Below are 18,425 nucleotides of genomic sequence, written 5' to 3'. Positions count from 1 at the left end.
CGAGCAGACCAAGTATAAAGCAAACTTCCATCACCATCAACAACCGGAGCCCTGCACTGGACCAGAACAAAGCCTGGGAAACAACCCCATTAGCATCTTTGGGTCCCCTCATCATGGGGACTCCACTCAGAAATAGTCTTCAGCAGGGTTAAGCCCTTGGCCAGATGGAGAAATAGCACGGCACCTCTGGCTTCTGCTTCCCAGGGAGCCTCCAGTGGATCCCCTGGCGCCCTCTCCTTCTGACGGCACAAAGGTTGTGGGTGTAAACCTCAAAGCTCTGTTTTGTCTAGACTTGGTTTCCAGGTGGGTTCAGGCTCTCTGCTCCATGGAACCCAACAGCCAGGAGATTTCTGCCACTGCTTCCTTGGGTCGAGACTGGCGGAAGAGCAGGGGCTCAGGACTATGACATGAATGTGAACCGTGGACCGAAGTGGGTGTTCGGGACAGCTGATTGGACAGGGTCCTGAGCTATGCTGAGGAGTGACGCTGGCACTTTGGTAATGCAGTGGAATGGAATATTCCATGGTTAATTAGCAGTCACTGAGTTAATTAGCAGTCACTGAGTGTCTATTGTGAGCTGGTCACCACTTGGATGAACGAACTGGCAAGTAGACTCGGAGGAGGTCACGTGCCCAGGAGTTTGTTTACAGAGTTCGGTTTCTTCCCATATCGAGGTGTGCAGAATGTTCGCTTACAGGTGTGTGATCACGGGGTGGGTCAAACTCCTCAGCTTTCCTATGGAATGCCAGTCCCAGGACCCTCTGCAATCTGAAGCCCTCACACAAAGAACACAGTATTTATGTCAAACTCTACCCTTCTGTGCTACCAAACAAAGCCGAGCCAGAATAAAGCAAAGTGAAAAAGCTCATAAACACTTCCTGGGGCTGGGCTCACAAACTAAAGCTCAAAGCAGAACAAGCCAGATGCATTTCAAACCCATAAACACACATGAGGACACCCGAGCTGCCACTGGCCCGAGCAGACTGGGTGCTAAAACAGCACTGGAGCAACTGAAGGAGGGTGTCATTCTAAAATTAGAAGTCTGCTTTCTCTTCCCTCTGAACATATATAGGTGGAATTATGGATTAATGTTGAAAATTGATTTCCTTTGTACTTCAAGGGGACCTGGGCAGTGATGCCCACACTCCCTCCCGACCCTCTCCCACCTACACACTCTCCCGCAATTCACCCCGGAGACCTAGAGCTTTTGCTACCGATCACATCTTGTGTCCTGTATAAACAAGGGCTGGTAACTAGTACAGGAAATGAACTTCACAAGCATTGACTGTGTACCCACCTGTGGTATGGGGAGTTGCCAAATTTTTTTCTAACTGAGAATGTTCACAGAATCTCGAAACTTTCTTTCAGCTTCCCCCTCTGCACACTTGAGTGTGGGCACCTGCCATGCGTGCACACATACCCAAGCACAAAATTTCCCTCAATTTCCCCCAAGACACATCAACAGTGAGATTTGCCCATACATACACGGGCACACAGCCGTTCCCAAACCTTCTCCTTTGTCTCCCCACCTGCCTTTCCATATATAAACAAGAGTGCCTAGGCATGCTGGTGCTGCCCCTCCCCGCCTCGGACACACGCAGAACTTTGTGCCCACTCAGCACGATCCAGCACACAGGAGCTGGGGAGCCAAGGATATTTATATCCCCACGTGTGCACCGGCGTGCACGCACACATGCACGCGCACACACAGGCACATCCCAGCTGGCCCCAGCACAGCTGTGACAGGCCTGGGTCTGTTTGCCATTGTTTTCCTTCGCCTTTAACAGGCGTTCATGCAACACAGAGGAGGTCATGAGAGGTTTTCACCCCGTTTTGTAGCATTTACCCCGAGCCTGAGTGTTGGGGAGGTGGCTTTTGAGAATGAGCTATGGGTGGCAGTGTGGAAAGCAGAGACAAAGGCATTCCTTCCCATCTCCTGCCTGAGCTTCGCTCGCTAACGTGCACTGCTCTGGATTGTTCGGAGATTTCTTTATGTGTCGCCCTGTCTGAAACCTGGCTGGGAGGACGGAGGCTCAGCCAAAGAATTTCTGGAAGTTCTGTCTCAAGGTCCTGCTTTGTCACCTCTTATTACTACAATTGTTCTAGGCCCGGGCTGCCTGGGGGCACACTGTGTCCTGAAAGTCTGAGTGGCAGGCCCCAGCCACATAAGCAAAGACAAATTTAGGTAGAAACTGAAGGAGAAAAAAATGGACCCCAAGTGGCCACTATCCCTCTAGGAATTTTGGCCCACAAGAAAAGCTGGTATAGAAAGAATTCCCCACCTGACCCTCAGCAGCAGTGAATGTTCTAATGATTCCTTCAGCAGTACATATGCAAAGTGGATACTGTCTTTGCATTGACAATGATTGGTTAATCTGGCTGGGCGCGGTGGCTCACGCCTGTAATCCCAGCACTTTGGGAGACTGAGGCGGGCGGATCTCCTGAGGTTGGGAGTTCGAGACCAGTCTGGCCAACATGGTGAAACCCCATCTCCATTAAAAATACAAAAAAATTAGCCAGGCATGATGGTGCGTGCCTGTAATCCCAGCTACTAGGGAGGTTGAGGCAGGGGAATTGCTTGAACCAGGGAGGTAGAGGTTGCAGAGAGCCGAGTTCATGCCACTGCCCTCTAGCCTGGGCGACAGAGTGAGACTCCATCTCAGAAAAAAAAAAAAAAAAAAAAAAAAGATTGGCTAATCTACAAGCTCACTTGCTATTTCTAAGAGTCAGATGGGACTTCATGCATCTAAGACACTAACAAACCCAGAGTTCTTACTGTGTGGATCTGGACAGAAGGGCGACTGACAGATTTCTCACTGTGCCCCACTGAACTGTGCAAGGGACTGGCTAGAAACACATGTACTTCGTCTGTAGCCATTGCTTGCAAACTCTACCCCACTCACCTCTGTGGCAGAGTCCTTTCTTCAAATAAAATCTTACTAGAAAGCCCAGTGTACAAAACTGATCAAAACAGTCTCTCTCTGGTTACACGGATGAGTTAGCTGTGTGTGTGCGGGGATGGGGTATGTCCATCTGCTCCTGCTCCATCCTTGTGCTCCCCCATCTATACTTCAGGGTATCTCTGAAGGGTTCCTTGGATCCCAGGTTGAAAACCGTTATCACAATGCAGGCCCCTTCTTGTAACAGTTGTTAAACTTTGTACCCAAGAAAACACGTAATGACAAAGAGCTGCTAGGAATTTGACAGCCTTTCAAATTTGCCTGAGTTTTACATATTATGGATTTCAGTTGCCGCCCATGTTTGGTGTGGTATTAAGAGTTATGGACCCCTTGCTGAAATGCCCTGGCCTTTTGCTGGTCTGCAGTCCACAAATTAGGAATAACTGTGCAGAAATTAAGAACAAGAAATGAGACTGGGGTCCCAGATGGAGCCACACCATCAAGTGTGGACACTGGGCTCCAGTGTCTAGTGAAGAAATTTGTGCTTAAATAGTATTTGGCAATGGAGAGCCATTAAAAAGCCATATGCGATTACTACTATTAATTACTTTTTAAGCCAGGAAATGAATGATTGAAAATGAACTAGCAAAAAAAAAAAAAAAAAAAAAAGGATTACTCCCTTGCAGTTTAAGTTCCCTTTCCCATCTCTAGCTGTCTTAGCCTCTACATCCCAACCCCAGGGTCCACTGGGAGAGTTTCCCTCCCGAGCGTCAAGGACAGGCCCAGCCCAGACACCTTTCTCCAGTCTTCATGATCAGAGGCACTGAATGTCTGCTGTGGCATTACGTAAAGTGAGTGGTCCAGCTCAGGCTTCGGCACCCTTGTGACTGTGAGCAAACTCATTGATGTACACAAATGAACACATGCCTAAATTAAAGAATGTACGTATGGGTGAACAAAGAGGGGATTTATATGGTGTGCAGGCCAAAGTGGAGGCCTAATTCCTTGGTTCTGCCCACCTTCTTTCCTAGACCTTCAGACCCCCCTCCCCCTAAATACATCAATGAAGTCCTTGGTTTCAGCTGCTGAGTGAGGAAATACAACCGGAGGTGGCATGGAATGCCGGTGTGGAGAGTCACTGCGCCCTGATCCAGCTCTGCACTCGGCTTGCCTTGGGGAGAATTGCTAAAGCTTCTGGTCCGGAATGTGTCCATGCCTAAAATGAAAGGTACTATTAACGTGCATCTACCAACTTCAGAAGGGGCCGTAGGGATGAAGATGTAATTAAAGCCTGTGAGCACTTTGTGCTTCTTGATGAAAGACAACAACACCAGCGTGAAGTTTTATTATCTACCGACTCTGTTTTTAAAATGGTTCCAATTCCTTTCCATTTTTCCTTTTGGGGTCTGAATAAACTTTATTAGCTATTAATTTCAAAAAAGTCCTCCTTGTACCTCAGAGCAGGATTTTATTTAGCACCTCAGAGAATTTCTTTCCATACCCCAGACCCTCAAAGGAATCCTCTTGGTCAGGGTGGAAGAGGCCTGTGTGTGTTCAGCTGCTGAGTTCAGTTCAATTTAATACATACTTATGGAACATCTACTCACATCTTCTTAGCCCTGAGAGGCAGGGCAGGGCAGGGCTGAAATGAGTAGGAAAGGTTGTGAACTTTGGAGCCAGGCTGCCTGAGGGTTGAATTCCAGCTGACACTTCCATAGGAGTCCTTGGAGAGCCTCTCCTCACCTCTCTGAATCTCTGTCACCTGTAAAATGGAGATAACCCCATTTATCTCCCAGGGTAAGGTAATAAAAAGATAGAAATCTAGTGAGTGGTGGGTAGGCACTCGGTGAGGCCTTGCTGCCTTCTCTCTAGCATCAGCCTCCGGAGGAGGGGGAAGGGAGATGCCTCTTCCTCAGCTCTGTTTCTCCTCCCTGAGGCCCTCTGTCTACTCCTAAAGGCTTGTCCATCCATTTTGGAAAGAATGTCAGCCAGTTAAACCAGTGCTTCTGAAATGTTCTCATGTCAATTTCTCCTGTGCTTCTGGGCAGCTCATTTCCTCCATACACACCCTCCTCCACCAAAATACCTGCACGGCCTCCCCATCATTGCACACTCCACCCTCCCTTCAAACCCATTCCCAAGGAGGAGAGAAGAGCTTTCCTATTCTTTTGAGAGAGCACGCAGTGGAAGTGGCTTTGCTTTGTTGTCTCCACTTCAGAAAAGATCAAACTGCAGTCTCCATGAAGTGTCAGTCCTCCAAAGGAGGCTTCAGGCCAGAGGGAGGAGCGGTGAGGCCAGGCAGGGTAGGCTGAGGCTGTCCCAGAGGGACCAGTCCAGGCAGAACCAACACAGCCTTCCAAGGTGTCCTCGCAGGGGCCCATATCACCCTGGATCTAGCCTGAAAGATGCCCCCTAGAATGTTCCCTGGCAGATATGGCTGTCCTGTCTGAGAGAACCACCATAAAGGAGTTCACACAGGATCCTGTCCTTTTCTAAATGAGGATTCTTGTCTCCCGGGTTCCCAGGGAGGAGAGCGGATGCAAGGGAGCCCTTGAATAGGCACCACAGAGGCCAAGACACTTTAAATTAAGCTTCCAACGCTTAGAAGGGGCCATGGCTTCCCACAAATCCCCCGGTGCACGCAGCTTTGAGGCAGAGCGTTCAGTCCGTCTGTTCTTTTAGAAGTGCGCCTTGGAAGCCAGGAGTTATTTGTTTCCGAAAGGTAGGCGCTCATCAGGTGGGTGGTCTTTGCATTTTTTGTGTGCTTTGATTCCCTCCCTTTTCTTTTCAGGACTATTGAGGGGTTTATTTTTCCCTCTCCCAGCAGTGCTCGGGGGTTTGGCTGCAATGTGCATCTGTGTTGGGTTTTCCCACAGGCCCCTGCAAAGGCAGCCCTGTTGCCTTCAGAAAGTCCCGGGCGGCCCGTGGGGGGAGTTGGAGCTGCAGCTGTGCGCCCCCTCCCTTCTGCAGCAGGCTTTGATCAGTTTTCGTGGGGGCTGAGTGCAGCCTGACCTCCCATCTCCAGCGTCTCTCAGGTGGAAAGTTCTGTTCAGCCTGTCTGTGGCTTCAAAGGCTCTCCCTCCTTCAGGCTGGGATGAGACTGATAATGGTTCTCATTTTGTTGTCGTGTGATCTCCCAGCAGCCCCCATCTTTCCATTGACAGGCTTTTTACTTATTTGGTTGGGCTGCTTTGGCCAAACTCAAACCACCTTTCTGGTTGAGGAAGCACATTGACGTCCTCTCCCATTGAGGCTCCTTTGATGGCTCAGACGTGGCCTTCCAGCCCAGACAAAGGTGACCAGGCTGCGGCAGCCAGGCACCTGGCGAATCAGCATCTGGGCGTTGGGCAGGGCAGATGTCCCTCCGTGAGGGCAGAGGACTGTGTGAGTCTACAAGTCTGTGAAGAGGAACACCCAGCCCCGCCTTTTCTACCTTTGAAGCCTAAGGCAAGTTGCTGCTTTCTGCTCTAGCTCCTTGCAGGAATCCAGCGGTGGTGGCCGATGTCACACCCCACCCCATGCCTGTGCCCGAACCTGGGCTGGACATAGGCAAGGCCAAAGCCCTGACATTGACAACATTTCCAAAGAACTTGAGCCATTCACTATCTGGAGAAGTGGGCACTGAGCCAGCTGAGCTTGGGGAGTTCCTGTTCTGGCCCATTATTTCCAACAGTTGTGGCCTTACAGCCTTAGTTCTCAGTCCAAAGGGTTAACAACAGCTACCTTAGCTGCTCCAGGGCCTACTTCCGGCTCCGGCCCCAAAGTGCTGCTGACCCTGTGCTTGGGCCTTCCAGCCCCCCATGGTGTGTAAAAGGACAGGGCTGGACATTCAAGGTAGCTGTCAGTGAGTTTGCACAGGGGTTGCTGCCTCACCAAAGGTCCATGGGGCCTGGGCTGCAGCTCGTCGCTCCTCATGATGTGGATGGGGTTAGGCTGCACGTTGCCCTTTGGTTTCCTCATATTTAAAATAAGGGTGGCCAAGGGCAACAGGAGCGGTCAGGAGAGCATCCTTCTTCCTCAGTCTGATAGCACAGTCTCTTCCTTCCTTTTGATCATACTCAAAACAACTGCAATAGAACAATAAGTCTGGGAGGAGGCCAGAGGGGGATTTATTATGCTGTTGTGCTGTGGCACAGCCTTGCCTGACTTTATCTTGCACTGAGGTCTGCATGGGAGGAAATCTGCAGGCCTGTGGATTGTCTCTCTGAAACTGAACTCCCTCCAACCTGAAATCTGGGAGGGCAGGGGAGACGCTGCCATGCTGGCCACACGCCAGCATGAACCATGGCAAGAGGGAAACCAACCCAGATCTCCCAAAACTCTGAAAACATGACTGTGAGAGGCACGGGGACCCCCAACAGTCAGAGCCCACCTGGGTTTAGCCCTATAAGAGGGGACTCCAGAAACAGAGTTTGCCCCAGGACAGGAGCTCATCAGAGCTTTTCTTAATAGCCAGTGTCCTCTCTTCCCATTCCAGCAGGAGAGGAAGTTGTGTGGGGAGGTGCCCTCTGTTTGTGGCAAAGCAGGGAAAGCTCAGCAGTGGACTGTCAGCTTCTCACACCAGAGAGACCATGTGGCAGGGGGTTCTCCTCTTTTCCTGACAGGGCTGAGAGCCAAGAAAGGACCTCAGAGCTCTGGAGCTGAGAGAAAGTTGATTCGTCCCAGTTTTGACTTTATCTCCCCCTCAATGCAAATGTTTTGACATCCATCTGCTGGTAGCAGGACCCACCAGGTCATCTCAGCAACCTTCATCTCAATCAACCCATCACTCCAACCCTTACTGACAAAGAAACTCTAATGCCAGTGCTGCTATTTAAAGACATACATAAATAAATACATCCTTTCTCATCCGACAGCTGGGTGCTACAGGATGCGCCCGACTACCTCTGTGGGGCTTGAGCCTTTTGTAATGCTGTGGCTCAAGCACAGGCAAACCTGGGGTCAAGGTCTGGCTCCACCAGCATTTGCTAAATGACCTTGAGCAGATTACATGACCTCCCAGAGCTTCAGTTTCCTCATCTGTAAGATGGGGATGAGAATAACAACCATATAGGATTGTTTTGAGGATTAAATGAGATAATGTATGCGACCTATCTAACACATGTTAAGCATTCTATAGAGCGTGGTCATTATTATTGCCACTATTTCAAATAGATGTGAGGATCTGAGAAAACCTCCCTGGTCCTTAGTAGTATCCTCAGGTGAACCATGAGCCCCAATCTCTGCCATGAGAAGTTAACGTAAGAGGAACGCAAGAGGAAAGAGACTCCACAGCACAATGTTTAGGAAAGTTCACCTCAGACCCCAGCAGCAAGTCCGGGGGCTGAACTCAGTTTTCTAGATGACCACATTCTCTCTCTCTCTCTCCAGTCATTTCATCTCTCTGGGCGACCCCACTGCATTAGTTTTCTAGGGCTGCAGCAACAAAGTGTCACGAACAGAGTGGCCTAAAACCACAGAAATGTATTCTCTACAGTCCTGGCAGCCAGAAGCCCCACATCAAGGTGTCTGCAGGGCCAGGCTCCCTCTGAAGGCTCTCAGGGAGACCTCTTCCTCGCCTCTTCCAGCTTCCAGTGGCTCCAGGTGTGCCTTGGCTTGGGGCTGCTTAACTCCAGTCTCTGCCTCCATGGTCACACTGCCCCCTCCTCCTCGTGACTTTCCCCCTCTGTGTCTCTTACCGGGACCCTTGTCATTAGATTTAGGACCCACCTGGGTAGTCCAGGATGATCTCATCGCAACATCCTTAATTACCTCTGCAAAGACCCTTTGTACAAATCAGGCCATATTTACATGTTCTAGGGGTAGGGACATGGACGTATCTCTTTTGGAGCCACCATTTAACCTACTGCATCCACTAACCCTGCAAAATATCTCATTGGATTGTGACTAAAAAGTCAGGATAAGACCTCTCACCTGGGTGGGTGAGGGGCTCACTCCTCTCCATGGTAACATCACTGCTTCTCTGCATAGCCTCAAGGAGGGGTCATGATCCACCACCTTCAAGGAAAAATCTAGCTCTTCATTCTTTACTCATTGGCAGGGAGTGAAAACAAGTTCTTTCCACTTAGTGAGAAAAAGGCACCTACTGCATCCAATGGGGGACTCAAGTCTGTGCTGAGTCCCAGGGCTTCCTGTTCTTAGTTGGATATGTTGGGATTTCAAAACCCACTGTGGGCTGGGCGCGGTGGCTCACGCCTGCAATCCCAGCCCTTTGGGAGGCCGAGGCAGATGGATCATGAGGTCAGGAGATCGAGACCATCCTGGCTAACATGGTGAAACCCCGTCTCTACTAAAAATACAAAAAGTTAGCTGGGCGTGGTGGCGGGCGCCTGTAGTCCCAGGTACTCGGGAGGCTGAGGCAGGAGAATGGCGTGAACCCAGGAGGCAGAGCTTGCAGTGAGCCAAGATCGCGCCACTGCACTCCAGCCTGGGTGACAGACCAAGGCTCTGTTTTAAAAACAAAACAAAACAAAAAAAAACCCATTGTGCCCCTTAGGCTTATGAGTGCAAAAACTCACATGTGATGAGCCCCCTTCTGGCAAAGCCCCATCAGAAACATCATTCTCTCAGTGCTCAAAACCTTCACCTTCTCCTCTTCTTGCCAACCTCCAGAGGCCCCACACTCACTGAAAAGGGGGCATAACTCCTCTCTTTTCTCAAAGGCCTCCTCTGGCCTCGCTCTCTGACCCCTGTTGTCTATTTCCTCCTTCAGCCCCTTATTCAACCATAAACATCCATGTCTCATAGAAAGACATTGCCCAGGGGTTCCCAGTCCCCTGTCAGGAAGGCCTTTCCTCCAAAATTTGCGGACAGTTAAGCTACTAGACTGCAAGGGAAGACACAATGTGTTTTTTGTTCTTCCAATCAAATAATACTTGTATATAAATTTAGTATAGGTCTCAGCTCCTTCCAGGTGGCTTTAAGAAAAAAGCCAGTGTTATGCCCTTTCCCTCTGATGAGTCTAATTGCATGGGGCTCTGGTGGTGGCCCTGCTTTGCCTTTCAACAGTGTCTATGAATCACTTTGTGTTTGTAGGTTTCTTTTTAAAGGTGTTCCTCCTATTTCTGGCTCACAGATGTTGACAAGTAGCATGTGTAGAGTTCAGTCTGCACAAATCTGGGAGCTCTGAACACTAGATCATATATTCACAGAGTCCCCCACCACTGGAACCTGGCTAGGTGCAGGAAAGTCACCATAACCCTACAGTCCTGTGGAAAGGGTAGAGTAGTGGGGACTAACTAGAAAGAAGTGAAAATAAGGAAAGGAGCCAGTGGAATCTCCAGTCTGCCCCTTGCTTAGCTATGGAGAGTGCAGCAAGACGATGGGTGAAGCCCATTGCTTCTCTGAACGATCTTTCAGCTTGTCTGCTGAGGGTCCACTTTCTCTCCTTTCTCTGCCTGCATGTTTGTGCAAAATTTGTGTCTTCAAGTGGAGACTACAAGTTTTGTGTGCATGGAACAGAGCCCTCTAGAAGGGTCTTGTGCCACTTTAAAATGTGACTCCCAAAAAATCTGACCTGTGCTCCTATATTGCTGATGGAAATACAAAATGGTTCAGCCATGTGGAGAACAGAATTGCAGTTCTTCAAAAAGTTAAACATAGAATCACCATATGACTAGTAAATCCACTCCTAGGTACATACCTTAAAAAAATTGAAAATAGGTATTCAAATAAATACATGTGTATGCAAGTTCATAGCAGCACAATATTCACAATAGTTGAAGGGTGGAACCAGCCCAAATGAACACTGATGGATGAATGAATGAGCAAAGTGCAGTATATCCTGACAATGGAGTATTATTCAGCCATAAAAAGGAATGAAGTACTGGTGCATGCTACACCATGGAGGAAGCTTGAAAACACACTAGTGAAAGAAGACAGACACAAAAGGTCACATACTATATGATTCCATTGATATGAAATATCCAGAATAGGTAAATCCATAGTGACACAGTAGGTTGGTGGGTTTCCAGGAGCTGGGAGGAGGGGAGATGGGAACGCTTGCATAGCGGTTATGGGTCTTGCTTTTGGGGTGATGAAAACATTTGGAAGTAGACAGAGATGCTGGTTGCACATCATGATATCTAGTTGCCACGGAATTGTTTACTTTAAAACGGTTAATTTCATCTTATATAAATTTCACCTCCATAAAAATGAAATGTTTTAGAAAGAGAAAGTTTAAAAAAAAAAAAAACCTGTGTGTTCCACGAACACAACCCAACCCCTGCTCTCGTTCCCATTTCCCATTCCCTTCCTGGTAGACCTGTGTGCCCATTGTCAGTGCCATGGTATCAAATCAGCTTGTGGTGCAGATTACTGTGGGCTTGTTCTTGATCCCACTTCTGAGACACATCCTCTAGAATTCCATGACTAAAGCTGAGTCTACACAGTAGCAACCAAATGTTTTACCAGAGAACAATGGGTGTCTCACCACAAGACTCTTTCCCAATATTTTGTTTCTGTGGTGGTAAAGTGGATTTTTCTCAGCAAGATGAACAGGTTTGCACATTTCTCTGTCTCTAGGAATTTCCACAGGCTGCAAGAAGAAAAAGAATACAAGTGTCAAGATACCTAGAAAAAGATGGAAGGCTTGCATAAAACCTACTGGGCTAAAACTGTTGTTTATTGAAATTATGGGGAAAAAAGTTCATGTCCCCATTCTATTTGTTCCAACTTCATTTGAAGAGTTGAGAGAGAACCTGTAGTTTTGTGCTTCTAGAACAGAGAAGATTTGGAACTTCAAAGAGAAAACTGCCCCTAGGGAGAACTGGGGACATGCAGATACCCTGCGTTAACCAGGGCAGAAAGTTGTAGTCTGTTGATGGAACTGTCATTCACTCACGCACCTAAACCCTTGAAGTCATTCATGAGGGTGGAAATCAACTTCTTCCAAGCTCCTGTTAATGTTGATATTTTGACCTCCTCCTGTGACTCACGAATGTTCTTAATGGAATTCATTCATTCACTGTATATGGTCCTGCCATGTGCCAGAAGGCAACGGGCCAGGCCACTGGCTGGAGAAGACCCCGTCCCTGCCTTGCTGCATAAGCATCTCAGTGAAAAAGCCAGGCAGACACACCAGGAACATCACAGCCATACGGCAAGTGCTCAGACAGAGGTATCAGGCCATGGGAGCACCAAGGAGTCATTGCCTCTGGGTCCTGTCAGAGGTGGGGACGGTGGAGTCCAGTGTTAAAGGAAGACAGTGACAGGAGACCAGCATTGCAGGCAAGTAAGCACCTCATCCACATTGGCCCAGAAGCATGGACACAGGTGGCATATCTGGGGAACACTGCTGCAGAGAGGAGATGAGGCTGTCAGGGCAACTTGGGGCCAGGCTGGAAAGGGTCTTACATTTGACCCATTTTCTTCTGCTGACTTTTTCCTTTTCATAGGAACAACAGCCAAATATTTGTCATAAATCATTTTCCTTCATCCTGTCAGTAGCCCCCTTTTACCGATGAATACACTGAGGTTCAAAAAGGTTAAGTAATTCCAAAGAGGGACGCACATATCACCGGAACATATGAGACACTGCTTGTCAATGACTGAGTGGTTACTGCTGGGGGAAGCCAGGATGGAAGGATGGGACCAAAAGGACAAAGGCGGCTTTAATTGCATCAGTAACATTTCATTTCTTAAGCTGGGTTTGGGTACACGGATGCTCTTTGTGCCCTTTGGTTTGTGTGAAATTTTCATAATGACTCTTAGAGCCACTGGACTTGCGTGTTAGGGCAGCATCTTGGCTTGAAAAGAGGCAGTGTCTGAGGCTGAGGGTCCCTTGAGAACACAGGGGCTGCCCTTCATATCCAAATGCTTGATGGGTTTTTCACTGTGGTTAAGGGGGTAAATCACTATTTATTCCACCTAGTCAAGGCCTCAGAGCTGACACTTCTACAGAAAAAGCAGGACAGACAGGTTTGGCCCTCCTGGTTCCCTTGGGCAGGAACTGAATGTTTCCCATCTAGGGGCATATGAGCAGAGAGGAAGGGGTCTGAGCCCCACAGTGTGTCCTCAGTCACTGCTTCTACGCGGCTTGGCTGCCCATGCTCCGAGTTCCTTTTCAAGTGCATTTCCCTTCAAGTTAACACTGTTTGCTTCCTCCGCTAGAGCATCCTGCCCCCTCCAGCGTAGCCCTGAGGAGACCCAGCCCCCTGCCTTCCTGGCATGCGGAGCTTAAAACAAGAGCTCTCTGCCATCGGACATCCTTACCATTTCCAGCTATTGAGTGTAATCAGGTGTGCCAGGATCTGATTTCAAAGCCGAAAGCAAAGGGGCTCGGAGGAATCCTCTCTCTTGATTGCGCCAGTGGAAGACAAAGGGGTCTGAACAAACAGGATGCGCTGAGAGCTATGGAGAGCACTCCCCAGCAAGTGGGGCGGGCAGGATGCAGGGTTGGAATAGTTGACCTGTAAGCCTGGGCGTTGGCATGCGAGGCAGTCATGCCCAAGAGAAGCAAGGCAGGGCATGAATAGATGCTGATTCATCTGACAGCCTCTCTGGATGGTTCCTGGGCCCAGGGAGTTATATCATCCCTGCCCGACTAGAAGATCCTGACTCTGGCCGTTCACCTTGCAGAGAATGCTCACATTTCTAGAAATCAGAGAAAACCCACCATGCCTTGTAGGGTGGATGAGTGGTACTCAGGAATCTACAAGCAAGTCAGAACTGATGAGTTGTGGAGGTGGAGAAGACCCACTGGTTGCACCTCAGTGTCTGGGTCCTGATGGATCCACTTTTTTTCTGCCCCTGTTTCTATCTCTTACCCCATACTCTGCTTGCTAGGCTTGGGAACCTACATCTAGCAAACTCTCCTGATCATTAACTGGATAAAGAGTTAAAAGTCATTCCAGAGAACACGACCCTTCTTGGGAGGCTATAGGCCGAGGGAAAATTTCAGTATTTCCTTTCTCCTTCCCATTGCCCCCATTTTTATATGGCAGGAATCAGAGATGAAAACAAATGTTGTAACAAACCCGACTTGCAGGCAAACAAAGATCATCAAAGGCAACAAGAATAGGAAGCAGGTTACAGTGGGAAGAACGCGCCCATCTGGACTGACCCCTCACAGATGGTGAAACTTAGTGGTGTTGCCCCAGTTCACCATCTTTCAGAGATAGCCTTGCTGGTGTTTTCAACCAGGGATGCTTGGAATATTGCCCAGGCACCTCTGGCTGTTACAGTGCCTCAGGGAGTGCTCCTGACATTTTCTGGATGAGGCTGGAAGTACAAATGTCCTCCAGTACACAGGATAGTCATACAACTGAAGAACTACTCCCAACCTTTTGCTAATAGAGCAGCACTGGTGAAATTGGTCATTTCTGTGTTTTTTTTTTTTTTTTTTTGTTTTTGTTTTGTTTTTTTAAGATGGAGTCTCACTCTGTCACCCAGGGTGGAGTGCAATGGTGTGACCTCAGCTCACTACAACCTCTGCCTCCCAGGTTCAAGGGATTCTCCTGCCTCAGTCTCCCAAGTAGCTGGGAATACAGGCACGTGCCACCATGCCCAGATAATTTTTTTTTGTATTTTTAGTAGAGATGGGGTTTCACCATGTTGGCCAGGCTGGTCTCGAACTCCTGACCTCAAGTGATCCACCTGCCTGGGCTTCCCAGTGTTGGGATTACAGGCGTGAGCCACCGCATCCAGTCAGAATTGGTCATTTCTGACACTCAGCTAAACCCCGAGCTCCTCTAACCTGGAGCCTTTGAACATGAAACCTATAGAGAGAGTCTCTGAAAAGAATCCAATTCTAAAGGCCACTGTTTGTTCTAGATGAAATAAAAAACACACAGAAAATGAAAACCCGCCTGACATCTATAGTTCATCAATTTCCTTTAAAGGCAACTCTTACACAAACTCAAAAGTTCCCAAGAGAAATTCTAACCTGGCATAAAGCATCGGGAGATTTATGGAGATGCTTTCTCCCAGAGCTAGAGTTCTGGGAACCGGAGACTCAGAGGCTGCCTCTTGGCTTCTATAAAATAGGTCTGGGACATATATTAGGTTGTTTTGTCCCTATACAGTGTAAATAGCTGGTGCGTGACACTTCAGCAATGGCTAAAAAATAAAATTCGAGCTAATCATGGGTATATGGGAAGCACAACAAATGTGCAAGTTGCAAATGATTTCTCTCTATGTAAAATGGCAACATAACTAGGGCTGTTCTTTAGTATGGCCAGGGTAGAAGCCGAGTATGAGGTCCTTGGGGGAATTCTAACTACATGAAATTGACTAACTAGGGCTGTTTTTTTCTTGGAGGGGGCAGGGAGACACCAGCAGATACCATCCAGATTTTTCTTAAAAGGAGAGACTTGATGAATCCATCATTCTACTCATAAGCAAATGCCTTTCACAAATAATTTGAATTCTAGTGAGATTTTGAGCACAAAGCTGCAATGTCTTTGAGAACTTGATTTATGATTCAAGATGAACTGCTGGTAACTCTGGGGTCATTCAGCCAGGGGAGATGGGAAGGGCAGACCCATTAATCAAAAGGTAGCAGGAGACCCCTCCAGGTGAGCCAAATGCACAAAGGGAGGAAGTGAGTCCAGGTGGAGAAAGAGACCCCTCCCCTCATCTCTGGGGTTGCTGGGAGACAGCTCTGCTTCAGGGAAGCTCGGAGGGATGGTCTAATGTACATTCTCTCAAAGAATCAGAGAGGCTGCAGCTTGTCTGAGAAGAATTTAAATCCTGGCTCTGATACTCACGAGCTGTATGACATTAAGCAAGCTACCTAAATCTGAACCTTGGGCCCTTCCAAGATGGGAATAACGGTACCTGCCTCAGAGGGTTGTTGGGGGAAATAAGCAGGCATTTACTGAGTACCTAATACATGCCAGGCTTGGTACGAGGTACTGGAGAGACAATGGTAGAAGGGTTGACAGTTCCATGAAATCACTTCTGTAGCTCACTAGGCACAGACACTGCCTATCATTTGGCAGCTGCTCAACAAATGATACTTCCCTTCCCCTTATAATCTGTACCACCGGGCACCTGCTATGTGCAAGCTATTGTGTAGGCCCTTGGACCTGACATCAAGTAGCAATTTGTAACTTCAAAACTGGTTTCACACATGAGAACAAATGTCAGCAGTTTTTGCACGTATTCATGGAGAGATAGCAGGAGGGATTTTGAGCTCACAAATCCCTTTAGTTGTAGCAATCCTTCTTTTACTGATGTTATATCCTGGACTCCTCAGAAAGATCCAACCTATTTATTCCAGGTCATTAATATACCTGACACTGCTCTAGGTGCTTAAGAAAAAACTCAGTGAAGAAATCAAAGATGCCTGCCCTCCAGGGCTTATATGGTAACAGAGAAGACACAGAACGAAGGGTAAACATTTTGAGCTATTGATTATTTATTACCTTGTATGGAGATAAGTGCTTTGGGAAAATATAAGAAGAGCAGGATGGGGGTAAGCAGAGCTGGCTGCAATTTTAAGTGGGTCAGTCTCACAGAGAAGGTGATATTTTAGCAAAAATTTAAAGGTGAGGGAGCCATCCATTATGTGAGGAAAGGAGGTGAGGGAGTCAGCTATGGTACTCTGGGGAAAAGGGTTCCAGCAAAGGGTTCAGAAGTGCAAAGGCCCTAAGGTGAAAGAATGCCTGTGACAGGGGTCAGCTAGGAGGCAGTGTGTCTGCAACAGGTGAGCAAGCCAGGAGCCGTGAGAGGTGGGGAAGCAGGTGCCGCTGGAATCGGTAGGGCTTTCTAAGCCTGTGGAAGGACTCTGCTTTCAGTCTGAGTGAAAAAGGGTTACTTGAGAGTTTTGAGCAGAGGAATGGCATGATCTGATTTATGTCTTAAAACTGGAGAGGAGGTCGTAAACTCAGGCTCAGGCCTTCCATGAAGGCTGGAAAACCATCCATTTATCTACCCTGTCATCTTCACAGGCCCCCTGGCATGAAAATTAGGCAGATTATTTCTATTCCCATTTTACAAACTGGGGAACTGGGACTCGGGAAGGCTATGGGTGTTCTCTGAGGGCCCAGAGCTGGAAGGTGGTAGGGCTAAGGACTGAATTCTTGCAGTGCCCCCTGACGTGGACTAAGATGGGTTTCTGGACACTAGGAGCTGTCTGCTCCACAGTGTCCATGGGGCTTTCATGCATCCTTGAGGATTGTTTTGATGCAGAGAAAAGACCAACTGGGGCTACTCTGGTTTTTGAAATTAATATTTATTAAATTTACACATTGAAAAAACTCAGTTTTCTTTTAGGCTTTAAAGTTCATCTTACAAATCTTATTACATTCTAGTTATAAATCGTAGATGGTCAATGACAGTTTGTGGATGATGTCCTCACATTTCAAAAGATCCTTTCTTACTTTATGCCTCAATAATGAGCACGATGCGTTGCACCTAGTACATCCCACATCATATATCTCAGAGTCAATCACAACAGAAAGGAAGAGAGGGAGCACTGCTGGGGGCCTGAGGTGGGGGTGCAACTTGGCCAGGCACTAATCCATGACCAGGGCTGGGGCTCCAGGCCTCAGGGTCTGTGGAGTGGGCTTACTGGCAGGACTGGCTGCTGGGCAGGTGCCACAGGAAGAAGATTGGAGAGGCACCCGAATGTAGGAAGAAAGGGAATGTTTTCCTTTTCCTTATCTCCTAGTTCCCTTTTTATCCTTAACTCTGGAGAAAAAATTGTGACTACAAAGTTGTAGGCTGGTTTTGCTTCTACTATGTTGATGAGCAGAGGCTCCAGGGGCAGTTTGACAGTGTAAGGCCCCTCTGAGGAGGCCTCCCATTGCTTATCTCAGTCTTTTTCTAACTCCCTGCTCTCCCCTTGGCCTCTCCATGGTCCATCTTTCTCTCTGCTGTCCTTCCTGCAGTGTTCCTCCCTACCCCTCCCTTCTTTTGGCCTTGGGAGCTCTCCACCCTTCCCCTCCCAACGTTTTCCCTCCATACCCCACGCTCTTTGTTGCTGAATTCAAGGTTCTCAATACAATAAAGCTTTGATGATTTGCCCCAATTGAGAAGGAGTGTCAGCTTAAATTAATGAGGAGTCTGAATAATAGAATTTTAAAGCAAAGTTTAGTTGCTTTCATGTTGTTAAGACATCCTTTCCAGAGAGAAGAGGTAGCATTTAAATGTGGTAATAGTTGATGTTGAGAAATGGGGCAATATGTCTTAGAGAATCTTTTCAGTAATCTACCAGAAACGAATCACTTATCATTAGCATATACTTTCCTTGAATCAGAGTGTTTCTGCCTTTAAAACCTTTCATTTTTAGTGATCAATATTGTTTAAATCACTGATTTTATCAGACTTCTCTCAGATCCACAAGTTTCAACCCCTGAGTTCTTCATGGCAGAGACATTTTCACATTGAAAGTCTCTCTAAAAATTGTTAATTTTCAATGACATAAGCAATACATGAATATATTCTCTTTGCAAAAAATTGATACTTTAAAAATAAATTAAAATCACGTAAATAATAAAATGATTTCTGTTACCTCATTTACATTACTTTCTTTAAGGTGGTAACAATGTATTCTCCATAACAAACCATTCTGCAGAAAAG

The 18,425-nt window shown here is 47.6% G+C and overlaps 1 protein-coding gene across 8 annotated transcripts in view; it reads right to left on the bottom strand.

The window, feature by feature from the left end:
* Nucleotides 1-18,425, bottom strand: part of RAD51B (RAD51 paralog B) — an 850,300-nt gene that overhangs the window by 180,559 nt on the left and 651,316 nt on the right. For 2 of the 8 annotated variants that reach the window (XR_012415889.1, XR_006699893.3), the window contains exon 12: nucleotides 11,332-11,436. The exons of 2 other annotated variants lie outside the window; for them this stretch is intronic. Coding sequence is in view for 3 of the 6 variants with exons in the window: in XM_045397566.3 (XP_045253501.2) it covers nucleotides 4,640-4,662 (23 nt within the window). In the remaining 3 variants the exon portion in view is untranslated. Of the gene's footprint in view, nucleotides 1-4,290; nucleotides 4,663-10,770; nucleotides 11,437-18,425 lie in introns of those variants that run through there. 4 more of the 8 variants (XM_015453912.4, XM_073997601.1, XR_006699892.2 and 1 more) reach the window with 3 other exon arrangements.

The sequence above is a fragment of the Macaca fascicularis genome, chromosome 7 (assembly GCF_037993035.2).
Source record: "Macaca fascicularis isolate 582-1 chromosome 7, T2T-MFA8v1.1".
NCBI classification, from domain to species: Eukaryota; Metazoa; Chordata; class Mammalia; order Primates; family Cercopithecidae; genus Macaca; species Macaca fascicularis.
The sequence above is the reverse complement of the archived record's forward strand: the minus strand, read 5'-3'. Positions and strand labels throughout refer to the sequence as shown.